Source organism: Meles meles, chromosome 7 (assembly GCF_922984935.1).
Source record: "Meles meles chromosome 7, mMelMel3.1 paternal haplotype, whole genome shotgun sequence".
In the NCBI taxonomy this organism is placed as follows: domain Eukaryota; kingdom Metazoa; phylum Chordata; class Mammalia; order Carnivora; family Mustelidae; genus Meles; species Meles meles.
Genome location: NC_060072.1, coordinates 139,589,022 through 139,614,650, shown reverse-complemented (window position 1 = coordinate 139,614,650; position 25,629 = coordinate 139,589,022). Strand labels below are relative to the sequence as shown.

Sequence of the window (25,629 nt, the reverse complement as noted above, 5' to 3'; positions counted from 1 at the left end):
AACCGCGGGGGTAGGAGGACAGTGGGTGCTGGAAAGGACCGCGCGCGGACTCAAGAGTTGTGGGGCTTTTGAATGTGGGCTCTGCCTGGGGACGCCCAACGTCCGGGTCGGCGAGACCCAGCGAATATCCACCTCACATTCTTTCTCCAGGCCGTCTTGCAAAATGTCTGGCTTATGGTAGATGCTTGCTACTAGGGGAAGTACTGAGGGGCGAGGGGGTGGTGAGTTCCGACGCAGGTACTGGGAATGCCCAGCAGAGTGGATTTCGGAGACAGAGGCGCTATTTTCCCTAGAACTCGCTTCCTGCTTCACCTGGAGGAAACAATTTCCACTCAACAGGGAAGAATACTATGAACACACTTTGATCTTCCCAAGCTCTGCAGAAAACCCCGCAGTGGCAGTCGGGGTAAGGAGGGGGCGATCCGTGCAGGTACGTTTCGTAATGGGACGGCGCCGCCGAATAACCCGTTCCAAGAAAGACGGCAGAGAACGAAACCAGGTTTTGCTAGCGGGGGACACAGGCCCTTCTCCAGGTGCTACACCGCCGGGCTCTGGCCCACCTTGCGGCAACCTCCCCCCCAGCCTTCAAGCGGCAGGCCGTGCGCGCCGACCGCGGATCCTGAAACTCCCTGCCCGCGGGCCGAGCCGCGCTGCCCGCCGCGTGCGCACGGACGCGGTTCTGGGAGAAGGCGGGAAGCCCACTGCGCCTCGGTCCTCCGGGGCGCTGGAGGTGGGCGCAGGAAAGGGCCGGGGCCGCTCGCCCTCCCCGTCGCGGCGTGGGACACTGCAGGAGCGCGCAGGGCGCCGGCACTTTAGGAAACACCATCTTCTTTCCGGGACTAGGAAGGGGCGCAGAGGCGCGGTCGCGGGGCGCCTTACGGCACCAGGTTGTCGGGTCCCCAGGTCCGAGGGAAATTCCCCAAGTGTCCCAGGCCCCGGACTGGAGCCGCGGCCTCTGTCCCTTGCCCCTCAGGTGGCGTGGCGAGTCCCAACTCCCGGCGCTGGGCCGGCGCCCCTCCCCGCGCTGCGCTCCGCCCCTCCCTAGTCCCGCCTCCCGCCCCGCCCGGGCGCCCCGAGGACGCACGGCGGGAGTGGGGGGGGGGGGGCGGAATTTCCCAGAGCCCGGGCTCCGGCTTCCCCGCAACGCGGCAGCCTCTTTCTGTTTACGGAGCGAAAGGGGAAATGGAAAAGGCGGGGAGGCGGTGGCTGGCGTCCGCTGCGCCGCCCCTCGGCCGGCTCAGACGCCGTGAGTCAGGGGCGGACGAGGGCGGCCTGGGCGGGCCGCCTGGTCTGGAGGTCCCGCGTTCACTGGCGCGCTCGGGTCGGGACGACGCGCCACGTTCCGGGGTCGGTCGTCCAGGCTCCAGCTTCCGCTGCCGCCGGACCTCGCTCGACTCTGGCGGTTGGGCCACCAGCAGCGCCCCGAGCCGTCGGGGGCCGCGGCTGCAGCGCTCCGCCCGCCAGGTAACCCCCCGTTCGGGGGCTTCTGGGTGTCTCCGTGGTCGCAGCCCTGCAGGGCGCCCCCGGCCGCCGGGCGAATTCCCGGGCTCGGGGGGGTGGGGGCGTGTCCGCCACCCGCGCTGTGGCGCTTCCGCGGTTCTCGCGGGTCGCCGCTGCAGTCGGCACAGCTGGAAAGCACCTTGCGCAAGGGTCTCACGGGGTGCAGACTCCGGCTCCTCCCCTTTCCTCCTCCTTCCCGGATCCCTAACGCGCGAGCAGTGCGCGCCGGGGCAGTGCGCGGGGACACACAGCCTCGCTGTCACCGCGCCTCCCGCCGCGCGCACCGCCCGGCCTGCTGCACTCCCCCCGCCGACGCCGGTGAGTGCGCCTCCGAGGCTGGGGACTCGGCTGCCGCCCGCCCAAATCGTGGGGGCTTTTATAATTTACAGGCCCTTGGTCGGCTTCCCCCGGCTTTAAAGAATCCGAGGAGGGGAGTAGGGGTGGCCGTTGGCGGAGCAGAGAACCTTTGGAAGAGCCGAAACTTAATTTCATGCTTATGTAACCGGGATGCTATCCTGTGACTCGAGGGTCGCTCCCCCAGAACGTGAAGGCTGGGCTTTAGGTCTAAGGAAGAATGTTGGGGGGAGAAAGGTTATTTCATGCATGTTTCCCGGTCGTAATGCGATATCGGGACTCGGAAATTGTTCTAGTTCTGGGGGGAGAGTGACGCTTAGAAAGAAGAACGGCGGGCACAGGGATTGCCCCAAAAGTTAATAAGGCAGGCCAAGAGCTGTCTTCGAGAGAACCGGCCATTTCACTTTTGGAAAGACATTTTGGCACGGAATAAAGAACTGCTCCTAATTAAAAAAAAAACAAAACAAACAACAAAAAACCAACAACAACAGGGGAAAGAAACACTCGTAGAGTTGCATTAGGTATCTGTGGCCTTTGTTTCGTGTATTTGCCGAGTAGAATATAACAGCCGCCCCCCACTCAACTCTCTGATGGATTGAGGTTTGTCTGCCCTACTTGTGGCTGCTGGCCCTTAAGGCCTTTTTCTTATAAGGGAAATTGGATAGTTGAGGTGTCTAGAGGTTTTTGAAGGAGTGTGGCTGGGATGTGTAATTCTGGGGCTTTTGGTGAAAAATGTAAGAGATATGCCTTGAGGGGCAATGTACTATTTTGGCAGAAAAATCTATTAGATGGGAAGTAACCAAAGGTATAATTATCCTTTGTTAGGCAGAGGTTTTTATCTATAATCTTGGCTTTTTTCTGACCACCGTTGCTAGGAGTTTCTCCACTTCTCCATATGTAACTGGAAGTAGCCACGAGTGTCACATTAATGAATAGGAACAGGGTTTCCTCTTGGTTTATTGCTGATTTCTGAAATAACTCAAAGCAAACCATTTTGGCAGTATCTGCCCATTTCTCCGTTTCTAAGATGGTTGTAGTTGTCTACTCCCCTGTCAAGTGGGGGTTTTATGAGGATTTTTATTGTAAACCACGTGGGGGAAAAGCCTTTATCGGTCAAGTAGAGTACCTTCACAATCCCCGGGCTTTCTAGATGAGTGCTGATCAGTATAACTCAGAAATCACTAGCGTATTGTATTGTCTGCTTAATGAAGGCCTGAAAGTGCTGAGGCTTTCTGCAGGGACATTTAGAGTGACCAGAAGGACTGGTCATCAGGGTGGCTGGGGTGTACTGATTTGCGTGACAGGAGCCCTGCTGTTGCTAAGGAATTATCCCTAGCCTCAGTGTCCTACACTCCTCCGCCTCCCCTGCCTCCCTCCCTTCTCCTCCCCCCTCCCCTCTCCCTCTCCAGGCTGCTCCTTCCTTCCTCCCCATTTCCCTGGGCACAAAACTTAGGGGTGTGTGCATTCAGGCCTCTTAGGCTTCACATATAAACGCTCCAGACTTTCTGCAGAACTTAGAAATCAAAACCTGTCTTTCCTCTCTGGATCAGCTGACCGGTAAACTGTGTGGACTTTTTTTTTTTTTTTTTTTCTTTCTTTCTTGAGTCATGTTACTCCTGGGAACTTTATTTTCTCTCCAGCCAGCCATTAGCTAAGTCCTGGAGCCTTGGAACTTTTCAGCCAGTGGAGTCCTCCCTCTGGCTGGTTTTGTTTTAACTTCCTTTTCTCAGCAGATTCTACAAGCAGAAACTGCAACTGAATGGCCCAGTGAAAGCAGAGTAGAAGGTTCCCCCTGGAACCTAAGCAATTCCTTTTCTAACTCAAGACTCCAGGAGCCCAAATCATAGTCTCCCTTAAAGACACAGGAGATCTGTGAGCAGAGTTTCCTTTGCTGTCTAGATGTGACTGTGGTTAAGAGCTAGCGAAGCATTTCAGAGGTTTTTGTCTTTTTGTCTTTGTCTCTTGTTCTAGAAACAGCCTTTACAACCTTACTGTGAAGAAGCCCAGGGGACAGGTAGCCACAACTGATTTGCAGATAAGAAAGGAGGCCCAGGCAGTATCTGCAAAGCCAGGAGTGTGACTCAGTACTTCTGTGTGTTGTGCACACGCCGGCGACTAGAGATGCCAGAGTGTTTTGACTCTGCCCCAGACGCCTTACACACCTGAACTTCTTTAAACCTCACAACCGCCTTATGAGGTAGGTGCTGTTCTTCCATTTCACAGATGGGGGAAGTCGAGGTGCAGAGTGGGTAAGGTGCCTGCCCAGGATTCTATAGGCAGTGAAGGAGGGGACTGGGAGTCCGGCCCACGCAGCCTGAGTGGAGAAGGAATATCAGACTGCAGCGTGCCAGGTAGCGTGCTTCCTGCGGACACAGCTTGTCCACCAGGAAATGGTCATCAAGTGAGTGAACAGTGTCACTGGATTGCCCCAGCTTTTTTCAGATGAACTGGGCTCAGAGCAGGGTGCCTGGGTGGCTCAGTAGGTTAAGCCTCTGCCTTGGGCTTGGGTCCTGGGATTGAGCCTTTCATGGACTCTCTGCTCAGCAGGGAGCCTGCTTCCCCCACCTCTCTCTGCCTGCCTCTCTGCCTACTTGTGATCTCTGTCAAATATATAAATAAAATCTTAAAAAAAAAAACAAAACGGGCTCAGAGGCCAAAGGTGGCATGGTGGCATCAGGAGAGCAGCAGGCGTCCCCCTCCTCCCACCCCTCAACCCCCACAGTGGAACATTTCCTGGAGCTCTGAACTTGAGCTCCTTGGATGGAAGCCCCTGGCTTTGGGCACTGAGTATTGAATGTGTTAGACGTTTGTGCTTTGAAGAACCAGAAGCATCTATCAGAGAGGCTTTCAGGAGCTCAGTAGTTTAAGTAGATGTTCCTGCCCCTGAATTCTCTTAGATATCTTAAATGCCTTTATCTTCAATCCTCTGCAATGGAATATTTCTAAAATCCTGAGCAACCAACAGCATCATTTTATTATCCTGGGTTTACCTTCTCATTTACGGATCCCAAGCTGGAGGGCCTGGTTTGCACACAAGAACTAACACACTAGTTAGTTGTACTAGTATTGGCTAGTATGGTGAGCTTAGCTGGCCTTTCCCGTGTCTTGCTTAGGATGGATTCGGCTGTCCAGGCCTCTTTGTAATACCACAACTTGGAGAAGGTGATTGATCTAAATATTACATACACTTTCTTGGGTTTTTGAGATACATGCTTTGTACTATTAAAGAATTTTGGTCTCAGGAGGAGACAGCTGATTCACAGGCTAAAAGAACCTTTCCCTTTCTCAAAGGTAGCTGGCAGGAAGATTTGAGGCTTGAGGTCCCCCCAGTCTAAACGGGCAGTTTAACTTATTTGCATCAGAATTATTCCTGGAACTTGACCTGTCATCTTCCCTTTACTTAGATTCCAATGCATTTTACAGGCTTTTGGCTCTAGGGCCTGAATTTGATTTGCAAGTTAGCTCCTGAATTTGATAAAAGAGTTCTTTTTCTTTATTTTTAAAAAAAGTGATTTGGGTTTTGTTTTTTTTTTTAAGATTTTGTCTGTTTATTTGAGAGAGAGCATGAGCGGTGGGGAGTGGGAGAGGGAGAAACAGACTCCCCACTGAGCAGGGAGCCCCAATGTGGGGACCCAGGGATCATGTCCTGAGCTGAAGGCAGCTGCTTAACTGACTGCCCCTCCCTCCCCGGGCGCCCCAGTAAAAGATTCTTTTTTTCTGTAAAGTCACCCAGGGCATGGAAGCCACAGACAAACCTTTGTGGGGAGGGGTTGCCCCCCTTGCAGGGGAGCAATAGGGTTGGGAGCTGTCAAGGGGCAGGAGCCTCAGCTTCTCAGCTTTCTGAGCGGCTCTTATTTGTGTTTATGTTTAGTGAAAGTTTGTTTTCAGTGGCTACAGCCAAACCCACCAGTTCAGTGAGTGAGTAAGGAGTCAGCTCCCTGGATCTCAGGTTTCCCTTCTGCAGAGGGAACGTGGGGACTAATGGTTATCTAAGGCCCCTTTCTTCACCATCTGTCAACTTGAATTTACACACACTGTTGACACAGAGCCCTTATTTTATAAACGGAGGTGTACGGTGTACGGAAGCCCGTTCCCAAGCCATTGTTTCAGTTTCCCACTGATCTTACAGGCGGATACAGACAGGGTAACTAAGTGTCTGTCTTTTCTTCTGCAGATTCTCTAGAAAGCATAACAGTGATGGAGTACATGAGCACCGGCAGTGACAACAAAGATGAGATCGATTTATTGATTAAACACTTGAATGTGTCCGATGTGATAGACATTATGGAGAATCTCTACACCAGCGAAGAGCCAGCGGTTTATGAGCCCAGTCTCATAGCCATGTGTCAAGACAGTAATGAAAATGAGGAGCGTTCAGAGTCTCTGCTGCTCAGTGGCCAGGAGGTGCCTTTGTTGTCCTCGGTCAGATACGGAACAGTGGAGGACTTGCTGGCCTTCGCAAACCACATATCCAACACTGCAAAGCGTTTTTATGGACACCGACCGCAGGAATCGGGGATTTTATTAAACATGGTATGTTTTTTTTCCCTGATCAGTTGAGTGCTTTACTCCTGCAGCTTCCTGTAATGCAGAGGGGGCAATTAAACGTGGTTTAGATGCGCTACCAGGTACGACTTTTAAAAACACAGTATCTGTAAGAATCGCGTCCACGTTAAAGATGCAAAAAAGGTCTTCATTCCAAGTTCTGCTTAAAGAGTCTTCCATATGTCAGTGACAGTGTACAGATAGGTAATTACGAAGAACGTCTTTTAACTTAACAATTCATTACAAGGCTTATTCGTAGGGTAAGCAGAAGACTTAATGAGGATCCTTCCTCTGAGAGGGGAATCATACTTTATCTTTAATCAATACTTTTTGAAAGCTGGATTCTTTGCTCTTTCCTTGTCCCATCTTGGAATGCCGCAATATTAATACTGGCTAACTTCAGTTCTTAAATTTTTTTTAAGAGTTCATTTATTTATTTGACAGACAAAGATCACAAGTAGGCAGAAAGGCAGGTGGGGGGAGGGGGGAAGCAGGCTCCCCACCGAGCAGAGCGCCCAACAGGAGGAGGCTCCATCCCAGGACCCTGATTTCAGGGCCTGAGCCCAAGGCAGAGGCTTAACCCGCTGAGCCACTCAGGTGCCCCCTAACTTCGGTTCTTGCAGAAATCTAGTTTGCAGGCAGTAAATAGCTATGCACAGATTCACTCTCTTTAATTGGCAAAGTATGAATGACAAACAAGATACTTCCTTAGTCATACCAAGTATGCAAATAATCCAAAATATTGTGACAACACATTGTCACAATAGTTGATCAGATGATGTGTTTGGGTGTGCCCGGGATTCTGACAGTCTTAATGTGTCAGAGGTCAACGTAGGTGTTCCTTAGAGGTCTTCTAATCTTTCAAAAAGGACTTTTTGCAAAGGAGGAGGGAGTAACTTGCAAAATGTGCTTATTGATGGAAGCGACTCCTTTTCTTTTGGTGCATCTATGGGTAAAATGGCTAATGTAGGGAGAGGGTCAGTGTTGAACAATTAGAATCTGGACAAAGTACTTAATTTTCTTTTTTTTTTTTTTACATAGTACCTTCATTCAGTTGAAAACAACACAGCAATTTAGGTCAGCTATGTGGTAAATTGTTTTGTTAGAAGCCAGTTGTGTTTAGGTCCAGCTCAGTTTGGAGCAAGGCTACATTTTGCATAGCTGCATGACTTGCTTCGGTCTGGATATACCAGACTGTGTTGAGTAGTTGACTAAGTTCTTTACCTTGAGAGTATAATTTCTTCTTATACATGGAAGTAATATTGAACGAGGAGCTCTACCTGATTTTCTTAACTAAAATAGAGCTGGAGAACTCTGGTTAAAAATGATCTATAATGAGAAACAATTGTTGATGTCTTTTTCTTTCTTTTGTGTTTTTTTTTTCCCTCACATGTGTATTTATTAAAATGGGTATTTTAAAGGAACACATGCAGGTAATCAAAATATTTTTGCTCATAAATGTGTAGAAACTTGTGTACATTTCCCCTGACCCATCAGACTGATGAGAGATGGACCATAAAACTTTACTGGGAATGTACAGAAGAGAATTCAGGAAAATTATAAGGAATATAAAGAAATAGCTTCCTAAAGGTTTTGGAGTAAAAAAAAAAAAAAAAAAACAAAACAAAAGACAATGCAGAAAAGGAGAGAAACAAAGACATTACAAGGAAGTGGAAATTTTATCAGCAAAGACTAGGAGTAAAACGGTGTCAGTCCCTGCCTTGGAGTCCGTGCTCTGTAAGTGAATAAACATGTCCTCAGGAGAAAAATATAAGAATAGGACAGATCATAAAAGCAGGGATCTTTAAAACTTTAAAAAGATTTTTAATTTAAAAATATTCAAGAGTATCAAGCAAGAAGATTTACAACCAGAATGGAATAACAGGAGAACCTCAAAACCCACAGGAATGTAGACCGTGCCCCACTGGGCAAATCATCCCAGTGGTTGATAACTCTCGGGGCTGTGGTTGACTTTTCTGTCACTAAGCTTAAGAATCGGATACATCCCATGACTGCAAGTAACCTGCACCAGGCCCATGCTTTGTACCTAATGGCATAGAAGTCGTGACTTGCCACGTTTGATCTTTGGCAGTCTGAGACAAGATGATGAAGGAGGCCTGGTTTGCTTCTGGCTCCCATTCATCCTCACATGAGGCTCTTCTTGGCACCAATCCTGTGTTTGAGCCCTTTGGCTTCCTGTGGCCCTCCCCCCGAGACCCAGTGAAGATTTTCCCATTCTGGGGTTCATTTGTTGCTGTCTGTCTCTCTGCTTTAAAAAGAGGATTGGCTGTTACCAAAAGACACACTGGTCCCGAGGTAAATTTGGTCTCTAAAGTGCATCTGTATATGGACCAAATGGCTTCATCCAAGTCGTCACCCGTTTGCTTGCTAGACACAGGTCAGATATCGAGTACTTTTCCAGATGCTACGGACCCAGCATGGAAGAGTCTTCTGGTGAAGGCCTGAGGCAAGTAAACAGGCCATTATAATGTGTTGTGCTACTTCCCAGTACAACTACCTGATTGCTGGGTGAATGCTCAGGCAGGACACCTCACGTGGCCACTAGGAAAGAGAGACTGCCAGAGAGGCTTCTAAAAGGAGTTGATGCCTGAGCTGTTGAGTTGGAGTCTGCCAGATAGAGGGGATGGAGAGTGGAGAGTCTTCCTGATGAAGAGAACAGCATGTGCAAAGGCCCAGGGGCAGAGAGACCTGGTGTGCTCCTGGCATCCAACAACCATAATGCCCGTGGAGCTAATTAGACAGGGTGGAGGATCAGGAATTACAAAACTATCCTTTAGCATAGGTATATAAATTGTTAGTCTGCACGTGTATGCAAATGTGTACTCTTTTTCTAAAAATAGTATCTGATAAAGATTCTACCAACATCTAGCAGGACCTGGGGAAGAAACTTCAAGAGACCAACCTAGGTGTTGCTGGGTATGAGAGTGCTATGAGTTACTTACACTCTAGACCGATTCATAACCCGAGTGGGAAATGAATAACCAAAAATAGGTTGCACACACTGAACTCATTGGTGATTAGATGGGGAGCCGAAGGGCCCCAAAGGGCTCGCTCATAGATACGGGTGTGAGATATGGGAATGCTGTTCCTCAGGGGTTAGTCATGGAGTCCTGGCTTCTCAGGGTTGGAAAAAACCTTAAAGATAATTGAGTCAAGCCCTCTGATGCTTACATAACCCGATCATCATATCCAATAGTTGTTGGAACATTTTGGTCTCTCTGTCTGATAATCTCCTGTGACAAAGCATTTATCATATATTGGAGCATTTAATTTCATATTTAGCCAATTCTGATTGCAGTAAGGTCCTCCCTTAAGATTATTGTACTAAAATCCGTCTCTGACTCTCCTTAGCTCTCGTCTTCTTGGCCATAAGAAAGTATGGATGTTGAGTAGTGTGAGAATGCAGGCTCCTGATTTATGGTGCCTGGGTATGTATTTCAGCTCTGAGATGGGTTAGCTGGGTGACTTTGGGCTACTCGCCCATCCACGGCTCAGTTTACTCATCTGTAAAATGGGTCACGTCCTAGCACTCACTCTGGGGCTGCTCTGTAGGACAAATAATGCATGCATGGGACCTGTTTATGCAGAATGAGTGTTGAAAGAATACGAGCCATTATGGTAGTCGTTGTTATAAACAATTGTTACTCTCCTTCCTTAGGACGGTCTTTCCAATATTTTCTTCTTGTTGTTTTGCTTCTTTTTCATACATCATTTTTTCTTTGACCAATCGCTTCACCACGCCGGTTTTGATCTTGATCTGCCTCACGCGAGGATCAGCTTTCATTTTTTCAATTTTTTCTTCTTGTTTCTTTCCAATATTTTAAGACCTGCAAGTTCCCCACATCTTCTCGCTTCTGTCACAAACACTTCTCGTTGTGTCTGCTACTTGTCCCTTACTGGAGGGTTAACTTTCATCCTCCACCTGGGCCGTACCCTTTGAACTCAAACCTGGGTTAGTGTCTGCCTTACAGCCCCGAACTTGAACATGGCAGTTTATTTGTATGTGACCAGCAGAGTAGGAAAGAGCCACCTTTACCCTTGTTCTAGATAATGTGCCTCTTTTAATGTAGCCCAAGCTTGTATCTGTGTCTGCAGCCCTATCATACAGGTTCCTGATGGACTTTATTCCTAATGAAGTACCTAACAATTTTTCTCAAGGTCTGCTGCTGGGCCTGGCCGTGTTTAGTGCCACTAGTCTGGAGAAGGGAATCAAAAGTGTGCTTATAACGTCTGCACGTGATGGTGGCTTTGGTTAAGCTGGAGAACTGGCAGACACGAGCAGCATAGAGTTCCATAGGATTATTTGGTAGGGCCCCTAAAAGAAGAAGAAAGGGGGGAAAAGACATTGCAAATCCAGAGAGCGAAGGTCTGTAGGGCCAGGGGGAAGAGCCGGGGACTTTGCAGAAGTGCTGACTAGTCTGGGCTCGCATATCACACTGTATGCGTTGGGCCCCATCATCAAGGGAGAACCTGCCTTCGGAGGATGGTCCCTAGAACACGGGAGCTGGTCAAACACGGTGAAGGAACTTGCAGTATTCCATTGAGAGAGGCGAAGGCTGAGGGGCTCAGTGACTTGAAAATGTTAGGCTTTTAGTAACTAGCTTTCGATCCTGGGCAAGCTTTCATTCCTGTCTTCTGGAAGATAGAAGGCACGCAGGAGCTATGGCTGTGGGGTCAGACAGACCCAAGTTCGAATCCTGACTTTGTCATTGTCTAGTGAGGTACTTAACCTCTTGAAACTGGTTTCCTCATCTGTAAAGTGGAGATAAAAAAAATACTTCCCTCCCAGGATCACTGGGAGGTCTTGATGAGCACTGAGCATGGTGCCTGCCTTCTAATTAGCGCTCCGTGTATGGCTACTATGACTCTTCTTGATCCCTGGAGTCAGACGGGACTGTCACAGGTTGAGTGGGACAAGAGTAGAGCTTTCACGGAGGAAACACGAGTGGTTCTCTGGAGCCGAGACAAAATGGGAAATGTAAATACTTGATAACATAGTAACAAGAATGAGGCGATGAGCTAGTCCAGTCGGGTGCTGCGGGCATGGCTCTGTCTAAATGTGGCAAGGGACTACATTTACTGCGTTCTTCGCGTGCTGTTAAAAGAGGCCTCCAGTAACTTGAGGTGACACACTTCTTGAATGGAGGTCATATTTCCAGGAAGCCAAGACCCTGCGCTGTGCTCCTTCATTTTCCTGTTCCATGGGAGCTGGCCCAGGGGAGTGCTCAGTAAATACTTCATTTTAAATGCAGTGACTGGGGCGCCTGGGTGGCTCAGTGGGTTAAAGCCTCTGCCTTTGGCTCAGGTCGTGACCTCAGGGTCCTGGGATTGAGCCAGGCATCAGGGCTCTCTGCTCAGCAGGGAGCCTGCTTCCTCCTCTCTCTCTGCCTGCCTCTCTGCCTACTTGTGATCTCTGTCTGTCAAATAAATAAAAATAAAATCTTTAAAAAAAAAATAAATGCAGTGACTTCACGTCTCCAAGGGCTGGAGTTGTCCCCTGCTTGTTCCCTGACTAAGAGCCCATGCATCTGTTTGCCGGGGAAAGCTCCGATGAGCAGTCCCGGAGCCCGAATGAATAACCCTGGGACGATGACAGCTATTGGGCGGCAGTGGCCCGGTGAGGGGCCCGCACATCTGCCGAGGAATCGGGTGTTCATTCTTGTCCCACGTGGTCCACGTTTCCCTTCAGCCTCTTCTGCGCTCGAAATAGCTTTAGTGTCACTTGCATAGTTTCACGGTTCCCGAATTCACAGTCTGAAGTCGTAATATTGCCAGTTACATGGAGGAAAACCTCGTGTTTTTGAATCCCAGTTCCCCTCGAGAGAACACTTTACACATATTTTAGGCATGTGCTGTAGGTCATAACTTATAACAACATATCTTATTCATTTATTTTCATATTTATCATTATAATTATCCATCCTTGTAATTTTTTTTTTTTTTTTGGGTACTCTTTTAAAATTGAGGCCTAGGGGCGCCTGGGTGGCTCAGTGGGTTAAAGCCTCTGCCTTCGGCTCAGGTCATGATCCCAGGGTCCTGGGATCAAGCCCCGCATCGGGTTCTCTGCTCAGCAGGGAGCCTGCTTCCCCTCCTTTCTCTCTGCCTGCCTCTCTGCCTACTTGTGATCTCTGTCTGTCAAATAAGTAAATAAAATCTTAAAAAAAAAATTGAGGTCTCCTTCACATGCAGTAAAATACACAGACTTTAAATGTCCGGTTTATTAAGTTTGGACAAAAGCAGCCACACTGCTCCCAGGATATACTTCTTTTAACTTTTGAGTCAACTTGTTTTTGAAACCTCTTGTTCCAAGTGCTGGCCTGTTTGGGAGCTCTCAGAGGTGAAAGGTCACCTCTCTCTTGTTCAGAGCTGCCCTCTAGACACAGTGCCTGGTGCTTTTTGCATTCGGAAAATACCTAGTGAGCAAGTAGATGTATATATAATTCTGCCCCTTACTGTATTGATGTAGTCCTGTCAACTCATAGCTCTGGCATAACACCTTATTTTCCAGAATCCTCTATGATCATCAGTTTATTTCCACGCTGTCTCTCTCTCTATGCGTCATGTGTGAGTAATAGCTATGCGGACTAACAGGTTAGCGCATTTTGACTGGAGACAAGTCAACTTGCCCTCACCGTTTATATTTATGCAATCTTTATTTTCAACCTTTTGGTCATGGTAGTCACACTTCCTGAGATAAATAATTTTTTAAAATTTTGACAATTAATTACTCACCGGGAGGTGGAAATACGATCAGGTCTGACCAGGGACCTGTTTCTGTTACATGCTTTCTCTGGCTTGCTGAAACTCTAAATATAGTCTCTACACTGTTAGGATTACACAACACTGACATTAATTTCAAACACAGCCGGAGGAATGTGATCTAAAGTAACCAGTCTCTGAAGGTGTGTCTTTCTGATCTAAAGTAACCAGTTTCTGGAGGGCGGATCTTAAAAGAGAAGTTTGCTGAAATTCTCACCCTCCTGCCTGTTTGTTTTGTTGTAGGTAATCACTCCCCAGAATGGACGCTATCAGATAGACTCTGATGTTCTCCTCATCCCCTGGAAGCTGACTTATCGGAATATCGGTTCTGATTTCATACCTCGGGGGGCCTTTGGAAAAGTGTACTTAGCCCAAGATATAAAGACTAAGAAAAGGATGGCATGTAAATTGGTACGTACTTGATACCAGACATCCCGCACGTATATGTTTGGCATCGTGGCCCTTGTTGGCTTGCTTTACTCAAAGGTGGTTACCATTTGGCTGGATCTTATGTAAGAAAGAGCTCCCTGTCCAAAAACATCTTTCTTCTTTTTTCTTTGTTGATTTGCTTGCTCCTTGGGGCTGCTCAGCCCTGAAGTCTGTTTAAGTGCGTAGTTGGTTTTAATTGAGTTTGCCTCATCGAGTTTGCCTCAAGACGTTGCTGGCTTCTTTAGCAGGAGCTTGGATAACATCATCCGTCTTGGGGCAGGGTGGGGTGGAGGGGCGCTCTCCTGCAGGAGCAGATCTGTGTGCACCTCCTTTAATCCCACCTGCGGGGGAGGGAGCCCGGCAGAGAAGCCGAAACTGGGAAAGCGCATCCTTTGCAAGACTGTAGATGAAAGGATTGCGTGTGAATAGACCAATTATTGCAAAGACCCCATTTCTTCTTATTGCTGAGACGTCCCTGCTTTGTAAGATTGTCCAAGCTGGACACGTACACACCCTGTGACACAGCAGGTCCACTCCCGTGGGCACACACCCAAGAAGCACGCATGCGTGCTCACTAAAGGCTATGTACTAGACTGTTCATCATAGCAGTCTTTGTCTTTGTCCCAAACTGGAAATTCTCCAGATGTTACAGTGTGGTGTACTTACATAGTGGGATACTATACACTGAAGAGAAAACTGGTTTACTGTTATAGTAATGGAGATGAATCTTATCTTATCACCACATGTTAAGCCCCAACAGCCAGATCCCAAGTAAGATCTACTCTATGAGATTCCACTTCTGTACAGGCCCTCAATAGGCCAAACGAATCCGTGCTGGTGGAAGTCAGGACAGTAGGTGCCCTTGCGGGGCAGTGACTGGCAGAGGTCAGGAAGGGGTTTCTGGGGGGCGGTAGAGTTTTGTTTCTTGATCTAGACGGTGGTGACGTGGGTGTGTTCAGTTGAAAATTCATTGAGTTTGCTATGTAACCAGTTTTATGCTTTTTAGTATGTTTGTTTCACTGTAAAGATTTTCAAGAGTGCAAGAAAATAAACTCCCTTTGGATTTGCTGAATATGGCCTTAGTCTTTGTTATAGGAATTAAAAAAAAAGAGCAACAATGTATTGGCCTTATTTGTTCCTTTATAAATATTTGCTAGAGTATCTGTTATCAAAAGAAAACAAGGAGATATTACAATAAGCCATTTGAAGCTTTCATTTAGAAGAGACATGTTCCAATTCTTTTAAAAGAATCTAGTGACATTCTAGAAAGATCTTAGAACCGAAATGTCCTATTTTACAGTTTCATCACAAAAGGCGTGGAAAAATACCTTTGTGGGTTTGTTTTCCCTAGAATACTTACACTTGATTTTTAAGCTGTATTTTTTTTTCTTGAAAAGAAAACCATGTAAGATGATTAACAACGCCCTTAGCAGATTTCAAAGAATGTAGGTTGAAGAATGAGATCCCTTTCCTTGAGGCAACTACTGTGAATGAGTTCTTATACATCTTTCCAGAAAATTTCTATGGACATGTATTACGTATAGATTAAGAGATTTTTACAAATGGGAGCGTAATACATGTACTTCCGTATCTTGCTTTCTTTATCCAATATCTTATTTTGGAGACATCCCATATCTATCTGCACTGAAAGATCTACTTCTTTCTTTATTACTGATTTTTTATTTTCCTTAGAATAGATTTTAAATGCATTGTCAGAGCATGAGCTGGGGTCCAAAGACATAATATTATTTCACGACAAATGGAAATATTCAAAAGCCAACCTAAAATCTAGGTGCTATAGAAAATACACGTAAAAGAGGTGGGAAATGATCTCTCTTTTGATTCAATTGTAAATGATTCTTTGATTGGATGGCTTCATTCTAAATGATAATAATATTTTATATTTTGTTCTTATTTTCTTATTTGGAACCATTTACCTAAAGCTGACATCATGTAAAAGCGGGTTTGGGCCCGCATTTTAACTTGGCCACATAATTTCATACAGATCACGATATCCTCAAGGACATTTATTTGCCCTGTGGTTTGTGAGTTGACCTATCTCATATATATTTTTGTCTAGAATCTTACTGGTATGTTTGTGTTCTAGATCCCAGTAGATCAATTTAAGCCGTCTGATGTGGAAATCCAAGCCTGCTTCCGGCATGAGAACATTGCTGAGTTATATGGTGCCGTGCTGTGGGGTGAAACCGTGCACCTCTTTATGGAAGCCGGCGAGGGAGGGTCTGTTCTCGAGAAACTGGAGAGCTGTGGACCAATGAGGGAATTTGAAATTATTTGGGTCACAAAGCATGTTCTCAAGGGACTCGATTTTCTACACTCAAAGAAAGTGATTCATCATGACATTAAACGTAAGTTACCTTTGGATCTGTAAGCTTTTTGGCTTAGAGATGAGCTAGACAAGAGGCAGATGGATTCCTCTCTTCAGTCTGAGGATCCTTGGTGCTGGGGAGGACAGCTGCCCTCAAGCGCTTTCCACCTTCCTCTCCTGTGCTCCTGAAACATGTTTCAGCACCGAGCGGGATCACGAAAGCTTTCAAAATCATGAGGAAGGGTGGAAGATTACGGCCACACATCTGTTAAGTACTGGCTACGCCCTTTTTCATAAGTCCTTAATAAATATACTTTAAAAAGCACTCAGAGTTACATAGTTTTTGAGAAACAACTGGCCTTTCATTCTGAATACCATTTTGGTAATAATTCATTAAACAAGCCTTCTCTGGCTGCTTTCTGGGAGTAAGAGATGGTGGGAAACACACAGCAAAGACCCACGACCAGCCCCTTCATAGTCAATGCTACATTGAACTGATAAAACCTTTACTTTACCTTTACTTAAAAAAAAAAAATGGGTATTTTACTTTTTTTTTATTTTAGGAAAGTGGCATGATAATAATAGACTTTTACTTTAGAATTTGAAAGTCCAGCTTGTGAGCATGATTATATTTTTTTCAGCTTTGTTGAGTTATAACTGGCTTTACCTTGTGCGATGTAATGATTTGCCGTAGGTATATATTGCAAAACGAGTGCTCTAACCGAGTTAGTTAACACATCCATCACTTCACATAGTTATAATTGTGTGTGTATGGGGAGAACTTTTCAAATCTACTCTGTCAGCTACTTTCAGATATATAATACATTATTAACTATAGTCACTGTGCTGTGTATTATATCCCCCAAAACTCGTTCATCTTATTGCTGGCAGTTTGTAGCCATGACTGCCTTCCCCCACGTTCCCCACCCCCCAGTCCCTGGTAACCATGATCTGTTCTCTATTTCTGTGAGTTTTGTTGTTTTAGATTACACAAAGTATTCCTCTTCCTCTGCCAGACTTATCTCAGTGATTTCACTTAGATCTTCAAGGTTTCATCCATGTTGTTGTAAAAGGCAGTACTCCATCCCTTTTCATGGCTGAATAATAGTCTCTTGTATATGCGTATACACAGACATCAGATTTTCTTTCTCCATTCATCCGTTGTGGACCCTTAGGTTGCTTCCATGACTTGGCCTTGTCTCTCCAGTGTTATCACTGCGTGCAAACATTTACGCCCACATTGGCTGCATTCTTGGCATATCTGAAGTCCTTTTCACTTGAATTCTCACCTCTTTTGAATATAAAGTGGTCATCTCAGTAGGGAGCACATTTTGGTTGATTTTGGCTTGGGGCTCATCATTTTAAATGATGTTTTTATTTTATTTATGGGTATACAGACAATTATTTCCTAAACAGTGTCCTCTTTTTATAGCTAGCAACATTGTCTTCATGTCTACAAAAGCTGTTTTGGTGGATTTTGGCCTAAGTGTTCAAATGACTGAAGATGTCTACTTTCCTAAGGACCTTCGGGGAACTGAGGTAATTCTATTCCCACAGGAAAGGTCACTGTCTCTTTAAGAGTAAAATTTAAAAATGTTCTGGCGTTATTGCAGAAAGGACAATAAAGGAGAGGAAAACCATTGCATCAAATATTATTATTATCACTGAAACGTATTTGATGAGCACTTGCTCTGTGCCAAGTACTAATTTTAGCATTTTAAATGCATTATATTATTTAATCCTTGTTACAACCCTGTTATCGGTAAATACTGTTATCGTAGGCAAATACTATTATTTACAATAAGGAAATGAGCTTGAAGCAAATACTATTATTTACAATAAGGAAATAAGCTTAAGTGCCCAAAGTTACTCAGCTAGTGACAGATCTGGGACTTAAACCAATATTTCTGGAGTCTGAATTCTAACTACTACATCATTTTTTAATATAACTAATGTATATATTAGTATAAATATATGTTTTAATATATTCTTATGTAATATATTTTTATAGATTATATGTGTGTATAATATAACATACAAGTTCTTAGGTTACATTGTTAGTATAACATAAGAATATGTTTGGTTCAATTAGTCATAATTGTCATAGTTGTTCATAATATATGTTTAGGACCAACAACATTTTAGGCTTATCTTTAATTAGAGAGCCTATAATAAACCTCAAATTTATTATAGCACAATAAATTGTATTTAAAGATATAAACTAACTCTAATGTTTAATTCATTTGTGAAACAAAAAACAAAACTGAAAACTTCTCTGAATATAAATGAGATTGCAAGGAATGCATTCATGGGCTTTCAAATAATATATTTAATTTCACATACACCTGATTGGGCTGAATGGTGGATTCATGTAGAAGCCTCAGTCGAGTGTTACTGTGTGTCAGGCTGTTGGGGGGATCAGGGATGGAGTGAGCACTGGCCAGGGCCAACGAAGACTGTGCCCTTGGTGGTAGCAACCCCCGCTCTTTGGTGAGGGGACGTATTTTAAATTTACCTGGATTATTAAAAAAGCAACAGTTAAGTTCATAGTAGGTTATGATGGGCATGGGGTTGGATGCAACTGGGAAGGCAAATGGGGGTGGAAGCTGCCTCCTTGGGCCACGCTTAATTATCAGAACCAGCCAGCCCCATGCCCTCTCTCTACTCTAAGTGCCCACAACAGATGGAGAGAGGGCACTTGGTTGAGCCTTTTCCTTAAGATTACCAGGTCAGGGGGCACCTGCCTGGCTCAACCATTAAGTTTCTGACTTCTGCTCAGGTCATGATCCCAGGGTCCTGGGATTGAGTCCCAAGTTGGACTCTGTGCCCAGTGATGGGTCTGTTTGTCCCTATGTCCCTCCCCCTGCTTGTACTCTCTCTCTCTCTCAATTAAATAAATACAATTTAAAAAAAGAAGAGATTACCAGGTCAGGCTTCATGTTCAACCAAGTCCTTAGTCTAGCTCGTAGGTGTATTGCACCGAACCCAATTTCAGAGCAAAAACAAATAAATAATCATCGTTGGAAATCAAGGTCGTATCAGCTTTTTCTTAACTCTCTCGAGCTCTGGGAAGTGGAAGAAATTGCTGGTATTACTAATGTTATTCTGGAAAAGGCTTGAGGGAGGACCCTTGATAGTTGTCTTTGAGCAGAATGATTTCTAGAAGAGAGAACTATACACTTCTTCAAAAGAATGTTTCAGTCCCCAGATCTAGTCCCCAGATCTTAAGACTACTTCACCAAAGCACAAAATCTAATAAGACTTAATGCTTCGGACATGTTTTTTTTGGAAAATGTTTCAGCATATTTTGGCATTAGTCCGAAGTTCAGATATGCGACATTCTACCCTTTTTCCTGGAGCCAGTTTGAGAAACAAACTATTTATGGTATTAAAGAGAGAAAATACCTTTCTCTTCCCGGCAGTGTGATCAAATCGAACATTTTGCAACCGCTAGACCAAGAAATACCCTCCTTCGGACTGTCCAGAAAGAGAGTGTGTGCTTGAGCATGAGATGATAACATAGTGTTTATTCCTAAATAGTATTTGGACTGAGTTATTCTCAGCAAATGTAAATTGCTTTTTACAAAGTGCTAAACTGATTTGAATGTTAAGATTGACAAACTTTCCTCAAATCAGCCTGCATTTACTGTCTGTATGGTGCTCCCAAGTCCAAGTTTGCTAGTGAGGAAGCTTGTGAAATCACCATTGAAAGCTTTCAGTGAGTTTGTTTTAACTCTTCCTGTTTAAAGAGCCAGTAAGATGCTGTTAGTCAAAGTCAACCACGGAGATGTACTTCCCACTGGAACTTGATCACTTGACCACTGCAGGGGTGTAGGTGACATCTGATTCCAAGTGCGAGCACTGGTTCCCTCTGTGTGATCTCTCTCCCGGCATTCATATTCAGAACATTAGATTGAAACCATACAATATAAGCACAGGGTTAATCTGGTTTATATTTAATGTATTGTTTTTTAATTACATCATACAGAGAAAGAATAAATAATGAATAACTAATTAGAATAGTTTTTTTTTTTTTTTAAGCGAGAGGGAGTGGAGTAGAGGGGCAGAAGGAGAGGGAAAGAGAGAATCTTCAGCAGGCTCCCCGCCCACTGTGGAGCCTGATGTGGGGCTCGATCTCACGTCCCTCAGATCATGACCTGAGCTGAAATCAAAAGTCAGATGCTGAACTGACTGAACCACCCAGGCACCCCTAGAATTATTTTTATAGTGTGGTTCTTTTTTAAAAGTTCTTATTTTCTTCTGAGTCTGTGTTTGGGCTTCCTTGAGACAAGTTAACATGTAATCCATGCATTTGTGTTTGCACACACGCAACACCCTTCTAATAAATGTGTTGAGAGGTGGAAGTGCTTTGACCCCCCCCCCCCCACCCCGACGGAAGTATAGTTTCCCCTGCTCTGGTGCCTGAGCCCTCGGCTGTGCAGGTCCCAGAGAGCCTCGCATGGTTCTTCCTGGGCTTTTTTCATGCTTGCAGTCAGCCAACCCCAAAAGTTCTCGAACACCATGTGCACTGCTCTGGCTCGTGTAGAGCCTGCAGAAGCCGGGGTTCTGAGCCCTGGAGTGCTGGGGGACCTGCCTGGGGTGGGGGGCAAGCAGCCACGTCCCCAGGTATGCATCCCCAAATGTATGGTCCCCAGAATCCTCCAGAACACTGTGTGCAGAGCGGGTTACACCAGCCATAAATACTTTGCCTGATCTTTGCTTAGGAAGGCAAGCAAGCAGGGAGGAGATAAACTTCCTCTATTGACAGCTAATCCTTCCCGATGCATTTGTTGTTTAACTTTGTGATTATATTTAGTAAGAACATCTCAGGGGACCCAAATGCTCTGTGTTCCCTTGAGGAAATGTTTGAGAACAAGGAGCTCAGCTGAGCCTGTTGGGTGAGACAGGCAGAATGAGCAAGGGAACCAAAACAAGCCAGCCAGCAAGGGTGTTGGAAGACGGTGTTGAATATGGTTAGGATGGCGAAACTGGGACATTTTCCCAGTTTTTGTAAGCCAGTTTTTTTTTTACGTATTGACTTGGAAATATATTCCAGGAACACTTATCCCTTTCTCCTTAGTCAAATGATGGACAGCATAAACATTTCTTAATTTTAAATACTGATAATTAGGATTTTAACCACTTACTGTACGTCTCCGTACCAGCCATAAATATGGATCATTGGTTGACATTTGTTTACTTTTCTTTTTTATGTTTACAAGGAAAGACTTCCTAGAGAAGCTATTTCTGAAACTTGCCCTTTTCCTCCAGCGTGAAACCAAACAGAACTACACATGGTTAAAATGGCATGTTTAATAGTTAGCCACCAGGCCATATGGGAGGTAGAAATAAGAAGTAGTTTGTATAAATGACCGATTAGGACCACTTCTAAAACGTTCCCACTCTAAGTGCTTCTCTCCCGTGTGATCGGTGTTACCATCCCAGGGATCTCTGCCACCGTTCATCACTGCAGATAGTTAGGGGTTTGGCAATTTAATGACAAACCTGAAGTGCAAAAGTGTATTTGTAGTATCCACTTAAATATTGAAAGGAATCGGTATTTTTAAAAAGATTTTTATTTATTTTTGTGAGAGAGCACGGGCTCATGTGTGCATGAGTGGGAGGGAGGGACATAGGGAGAGGCAGGCTCCCCGGTAAGCAGGGAGCCCCATGTGGGACTCGATCCCAGGACCCCGGGATCGTGACCTGAGCTTAAGGCAGACGCTTAACTGACTGAGCCACCCAGGCGCCTACAACTGATGTTTTAGTAGGGAAGTTAAGTCTCGGTCGGTGCCTTCCAGAACCTTGATGCACACGTAGGGGGTCCCAGGTCGGTTTTCGGCTGCAGGCTCTCGGCTGCCGGGGCTGCCTCTGTGTCCAGTATGTGGAAAAACGGTGTTCTTCATGAAGCTGTAGGGATGCCTTGGGCGAAAGTGCCTCCCACCTCCCCCAAGGGTGTCTGTGTCCCTTTCCCTAGCTTCCGGGAGAATAGCAGGGACATGGTCTCCTGAGGAGCTGAAATGTCCTATAAATACGCTAAAGACTGTGTGCCAGCTTCCAGAACTGGATGAGGGAAATGGACACCCAGACAGACGGGGGAGAGTCAGACTGATGGTTTCTGCTTCTTTTTTAGATTTACATGAGCCCAGAGGTGATCCTCTGCAGAGGTCATTCAACCAAAGCGGACATCTACAGCCTGGGAGCCACGCTCATCCATATGCAGACGGGCACCCCGCCTTGGGTGAAGCGCTACCCTCGCTCAGCCTATCCCTCCTACCTGTACATAGTAAGTGGGGGTCAGCCAGGGCTGAGGGTGCGGGGGTGCTCCCCCTGCTCAGGAGGGCTGCTGTCCCTTTTGTAACACACCCGAGTGGGACGGTGTGAACTTGTGACTCGTGGGGCGAAGCTGAAAGTTCTCCCACGGGGAGGCAAGTCCCATTCCTGCAAGGAAGGCATTGCTGTTGCAGTCGGAATTGGCTAAAACGTGCATGGGGCAAAGATTCTGTGCTCTTCTGTTATTCATGACTCATAAGATGCCACTTAGGAGACTCTGAGTGGCATCAGTCTCTGAGCCAGAGAAGCTACGTTCTTTGAAAAGAGATAACGAGATTATAGATCCCCAAGCCAGACTAGATGTAATGAAACGTGCAGCTTCGTTTATCGAGAGATCAAAGGGCGGATCCCTCCCCATTACAGCTCCCTGACCCTTGAACATCATTAACCCAAAGGATGGGTTTCGCTCGGGGTGCTTACGAAATTAAAGGGAAACTTGTGGACAGGTATGACCGTTTTCACTGCAGGGTGTGTAGTGGGAAACAAGTGACTTTCCAGGGATTGTTCACTGGAACGCTTGAACTGGTGAGGGTGTATTTCCGTACGGTTGGTGCTAAGAGAGCTGGTGTGTTGCTAGATCCACAAACAGGCGCCTCCATTGGAAGATATTGCAGACGACTGCAGTCCTGGCATGAGATTGCTGATAGAGGCTGCCTTGGAGAGGAACCCCAATCACCGCCCGAGTGCGGCCGACCTGCTCAAACATGATGCCCTGAACCCCCCCAGAGAGGATCAGCCACGCTGTCAGAGTCTGGACTCTGCCCTCTTTGAGCGGAAGAGGCTACTGAGTAGAAAGGAGCTGGAGCTTCCGGAGAACATAGCGGGTATGGACACCTGCCGTGGGCAGTGCCCCTTGCTTCCCTTCTTTTTCCATCTACCTCATCCTTCTGACATCTTTCACGAAGGCATTCTTGAGTGCCATAAGTTTTCGGAGGAATCTCAGCAAGAACGTTAGCAAAAGCATTAAAAAAAAACAAAATTTCAGCTAATTGGCCAGCAAATCACAACGTGTTTCAGGGCAAACGTAGGTAACAACAGTCCTTGAGAATTGCCTCTTACTTGCTTTTTGCACCAGGGAGTATCTTTTGCCTTTAAAAACAAATCAGGCCTGGCAGTCCCGCTGGTCGGTTCTGAGCAGGGTTCTGTTTCATTCAATTACGGTAAGCCACGCCAGTCCTTCATTGGAGACACCAGGGCGCTGCTCTGCACAGATAAAATACTGAGTTCGAAGTCAACTTGCATTTTTGTCTTCCTCTGCTTGAAGTCTCTGCCAGCTATGAATCTTTCCCACATAGGAAAGTCAGTGCACATTCCAGGAACATTAAATATGCATGGAGATGGTTTCTATTTTTATTACTAAAATCTGTGGCATTCTTAATCCATTTAGGTCCAAACCCAGATGTCAAGCCTGGAATGTTTATTTGCATTTCATCCTCTTCTTGTCTGACGTTTCTGTATTTGAAGAGAACCATCTGGGGTGTTGGAAAATACACCAGAATTTCTAGCTAATTTCTTGTCATCATTGACCTTTTTCGAACCCTTTTGTCTATGTCAGATTACATAAACTAGCCTGCAGTCTGTAACTCTTAAGTCTGTAGGTTCTTAATAAAACCATAGCTTGAGGAGCGCCTGGGTGGCTCAGTGGGTTAAGCCTCTGTCTTCAGCTCAGGTCATGATCTCAGGGTCCTGGGATTGAGTCCCACGTCGGGCTCTCTGCTTGGCGGAGAGCCTGCTTCTCCTTCTTTCTCTGCCTGCCTCTCTGCCTGCTTGTGATCTCTCTCTCTGTCAAATAAATAAAATCTTTAAAAAAAACAAAACCATAGCTTGAGAGGCTGTTTGATTAGGGCCAAGGTTTGTTGTTGTTTTTCCCCCCCAGAAGAAACAGGTGTTTATTATTGAGCATGTTACCTGGTCATTCATTGTGGGTTTTGTTTTTTTTTTTTCCCAATGTTTCCCTTTCCAGATTCTTCATGCACAGGAAGTACTGAGGAATCAGAGATGCTGAGGAGGCAGCGTTCTCTCTACATAGATCTGGGGGCCCTGGCTGGCTATTTCAACCTTGTACGGGGTCCACCAACCCTAGAATATGGCTGATCGATGGCAGCATTTGCTCTGAGTAATTAAGACTCAGCTTTGGGCTCCTGGAAGCTGGTTATGTGGACTCGAACCCGGGGCTCTGTATACTGAATCATGCCATCCGTCAGTGGGCGACGTGGGCTCTTGTGATCCATGAATGTGACTCCACATGGCTCCCCTGGGTTTGATTCGGGAAGCTGCCTTGGTAACCCCCAGGTCTAAAGGTTCTCATGTCTCAGGTGGTGTGACCGACTCAAAGAAAGTTGCGAGTTCGTAGAAAGATCATTTCTGGGGGCTGATTCCATTCACCGTGCACTTTGCTCAAAATGTCAAGATTACAGATCACGAGGATAATGTCTTAGCCTGAAATTACTGTTCTTGGTTCTGATTTAAGTCTGGGAACTTCATTTAACTCAGAATAGCTGTTTTTGTGTATATTGGTGTATATTATATGATAACTCCTTGAGCCTTTGTAGGTAGATTCTAGTGTAAATTAAAGTCCTTATATTTTGGGTGAATAGAACAACTTGAATATTAAAGCAATAAGCTGGACTCGTGTCTTAAAAATGGCTGTTCATTTAGGGGCCTTCTGACCGTGGGCCACTAGTGACAGGTTCTGTTATGTTCCTATGGAAACATTTTGTACTGTATATGCTATGCTTAAACCATTTAAAACATGATGTTTTGAATGTGGATAAAACTGTGTAAACCACATAATTTCTGTACATCCCGAAGGATGAGAATGTGACCTGTAAGAAAAATGGAAACATTTCTAAATTCTCCATGATGCTACTTTTGTAACTCTTCTGATTCTACTTCCTTCCAAGCATTTGTGTATTGAAATAGCATACTGTGTATGTTTTATATCAAATGCCTCCATGAACCTTTCCTACCTATACCTATATTTTTAACGTTGTGAATATGCGAGTATCCCCACTTAAAGTATGTTTTTACATCAGGCCAATGAAACCAACACTTTCATCCAACGTCATTGGTCAGATCAACTGAATAAACTCCGTATTTTGCCTTCATTCTCGGAATGAGTGTGATTCTCGACTGCGACCGGGGGTGGGTTATGGCATTGGGGTATAGGTTGGAGGAGAACATGTATCATGAAGAAGCAAAGAACCTTCAGTGGGTTAAAGCCTCTGCCTTTGGCTCAGGTCATGATCTCAGGGTCCTGGGATCAAGCCCTGCATCGGGCTTTCTGCTCAGTGGGGAGCCTGCTTCTCCCTTCTTCTCTCTCTGCCTGCCTCTCTGCCTATATCTGTCTGTCAAATAAA

General features: G+C 45.7%; 2 protein-coding genes across 3 annotated transcripts; both read left to right on the top strand.

Annotated features, from left to right (window-relative positions):
* The first annotated feature begins 1,121 nt into the window (after positions 1-1,121).
* On the top strand, positions 1,122-25,365 carry MAP3K8 (mitogen-activated protein kinase kinase kinase 8). 2 transcript variants are annotated; one of them, XM_046010523.1, is made up of 9 exons: positions 1,122-1,246; positions 3,826-4,051; positions 6,029-6,387; positions 13,423-13,590; positions 15,716-15,977; positions 17,370-17,476; positions 22,071-22,223; positions 22,848-23,094; positions 24,234-25,365. In XM_046010523.1, the coding sequence occupies exons 3-9, from the start codon at positions 6,052-6,054 to the stop codon at positions 24,362-24,364; spliced, it is 1,404 nt and encodes a 467-aa protein (XP_045866479.1). In that variant the 5' UTR covers positions 1,122-1,246; positions 3,826-4,051; positions 6,029-6,051; the 3' UTR covers positions 24,365-25,365. The 2 variants fall into 2 exon arrangements, with proteins under 2 accessions (XP_045866479.1, XP_045866478.1); XM_046010522.1 differs by lacking the exon at positions 1,122-1,246 and adding an exon at positions 1,326-1,464.
* On the top strand, positions 1,138-1,917 carry LOC123946526. The gene has a single exon (XM_046011888.1). The coding sequence runs from the start codon at positions 1,183-1,185 to the stop codon at positions 1,915-1,917; it is 735 nt and encodes a 244-aa protein (XP_045867844.1). The 5' UTR covers positions 1,138-1,182.
* Positions 25,366-25,629: the final 264 nt, after the last annotated feature.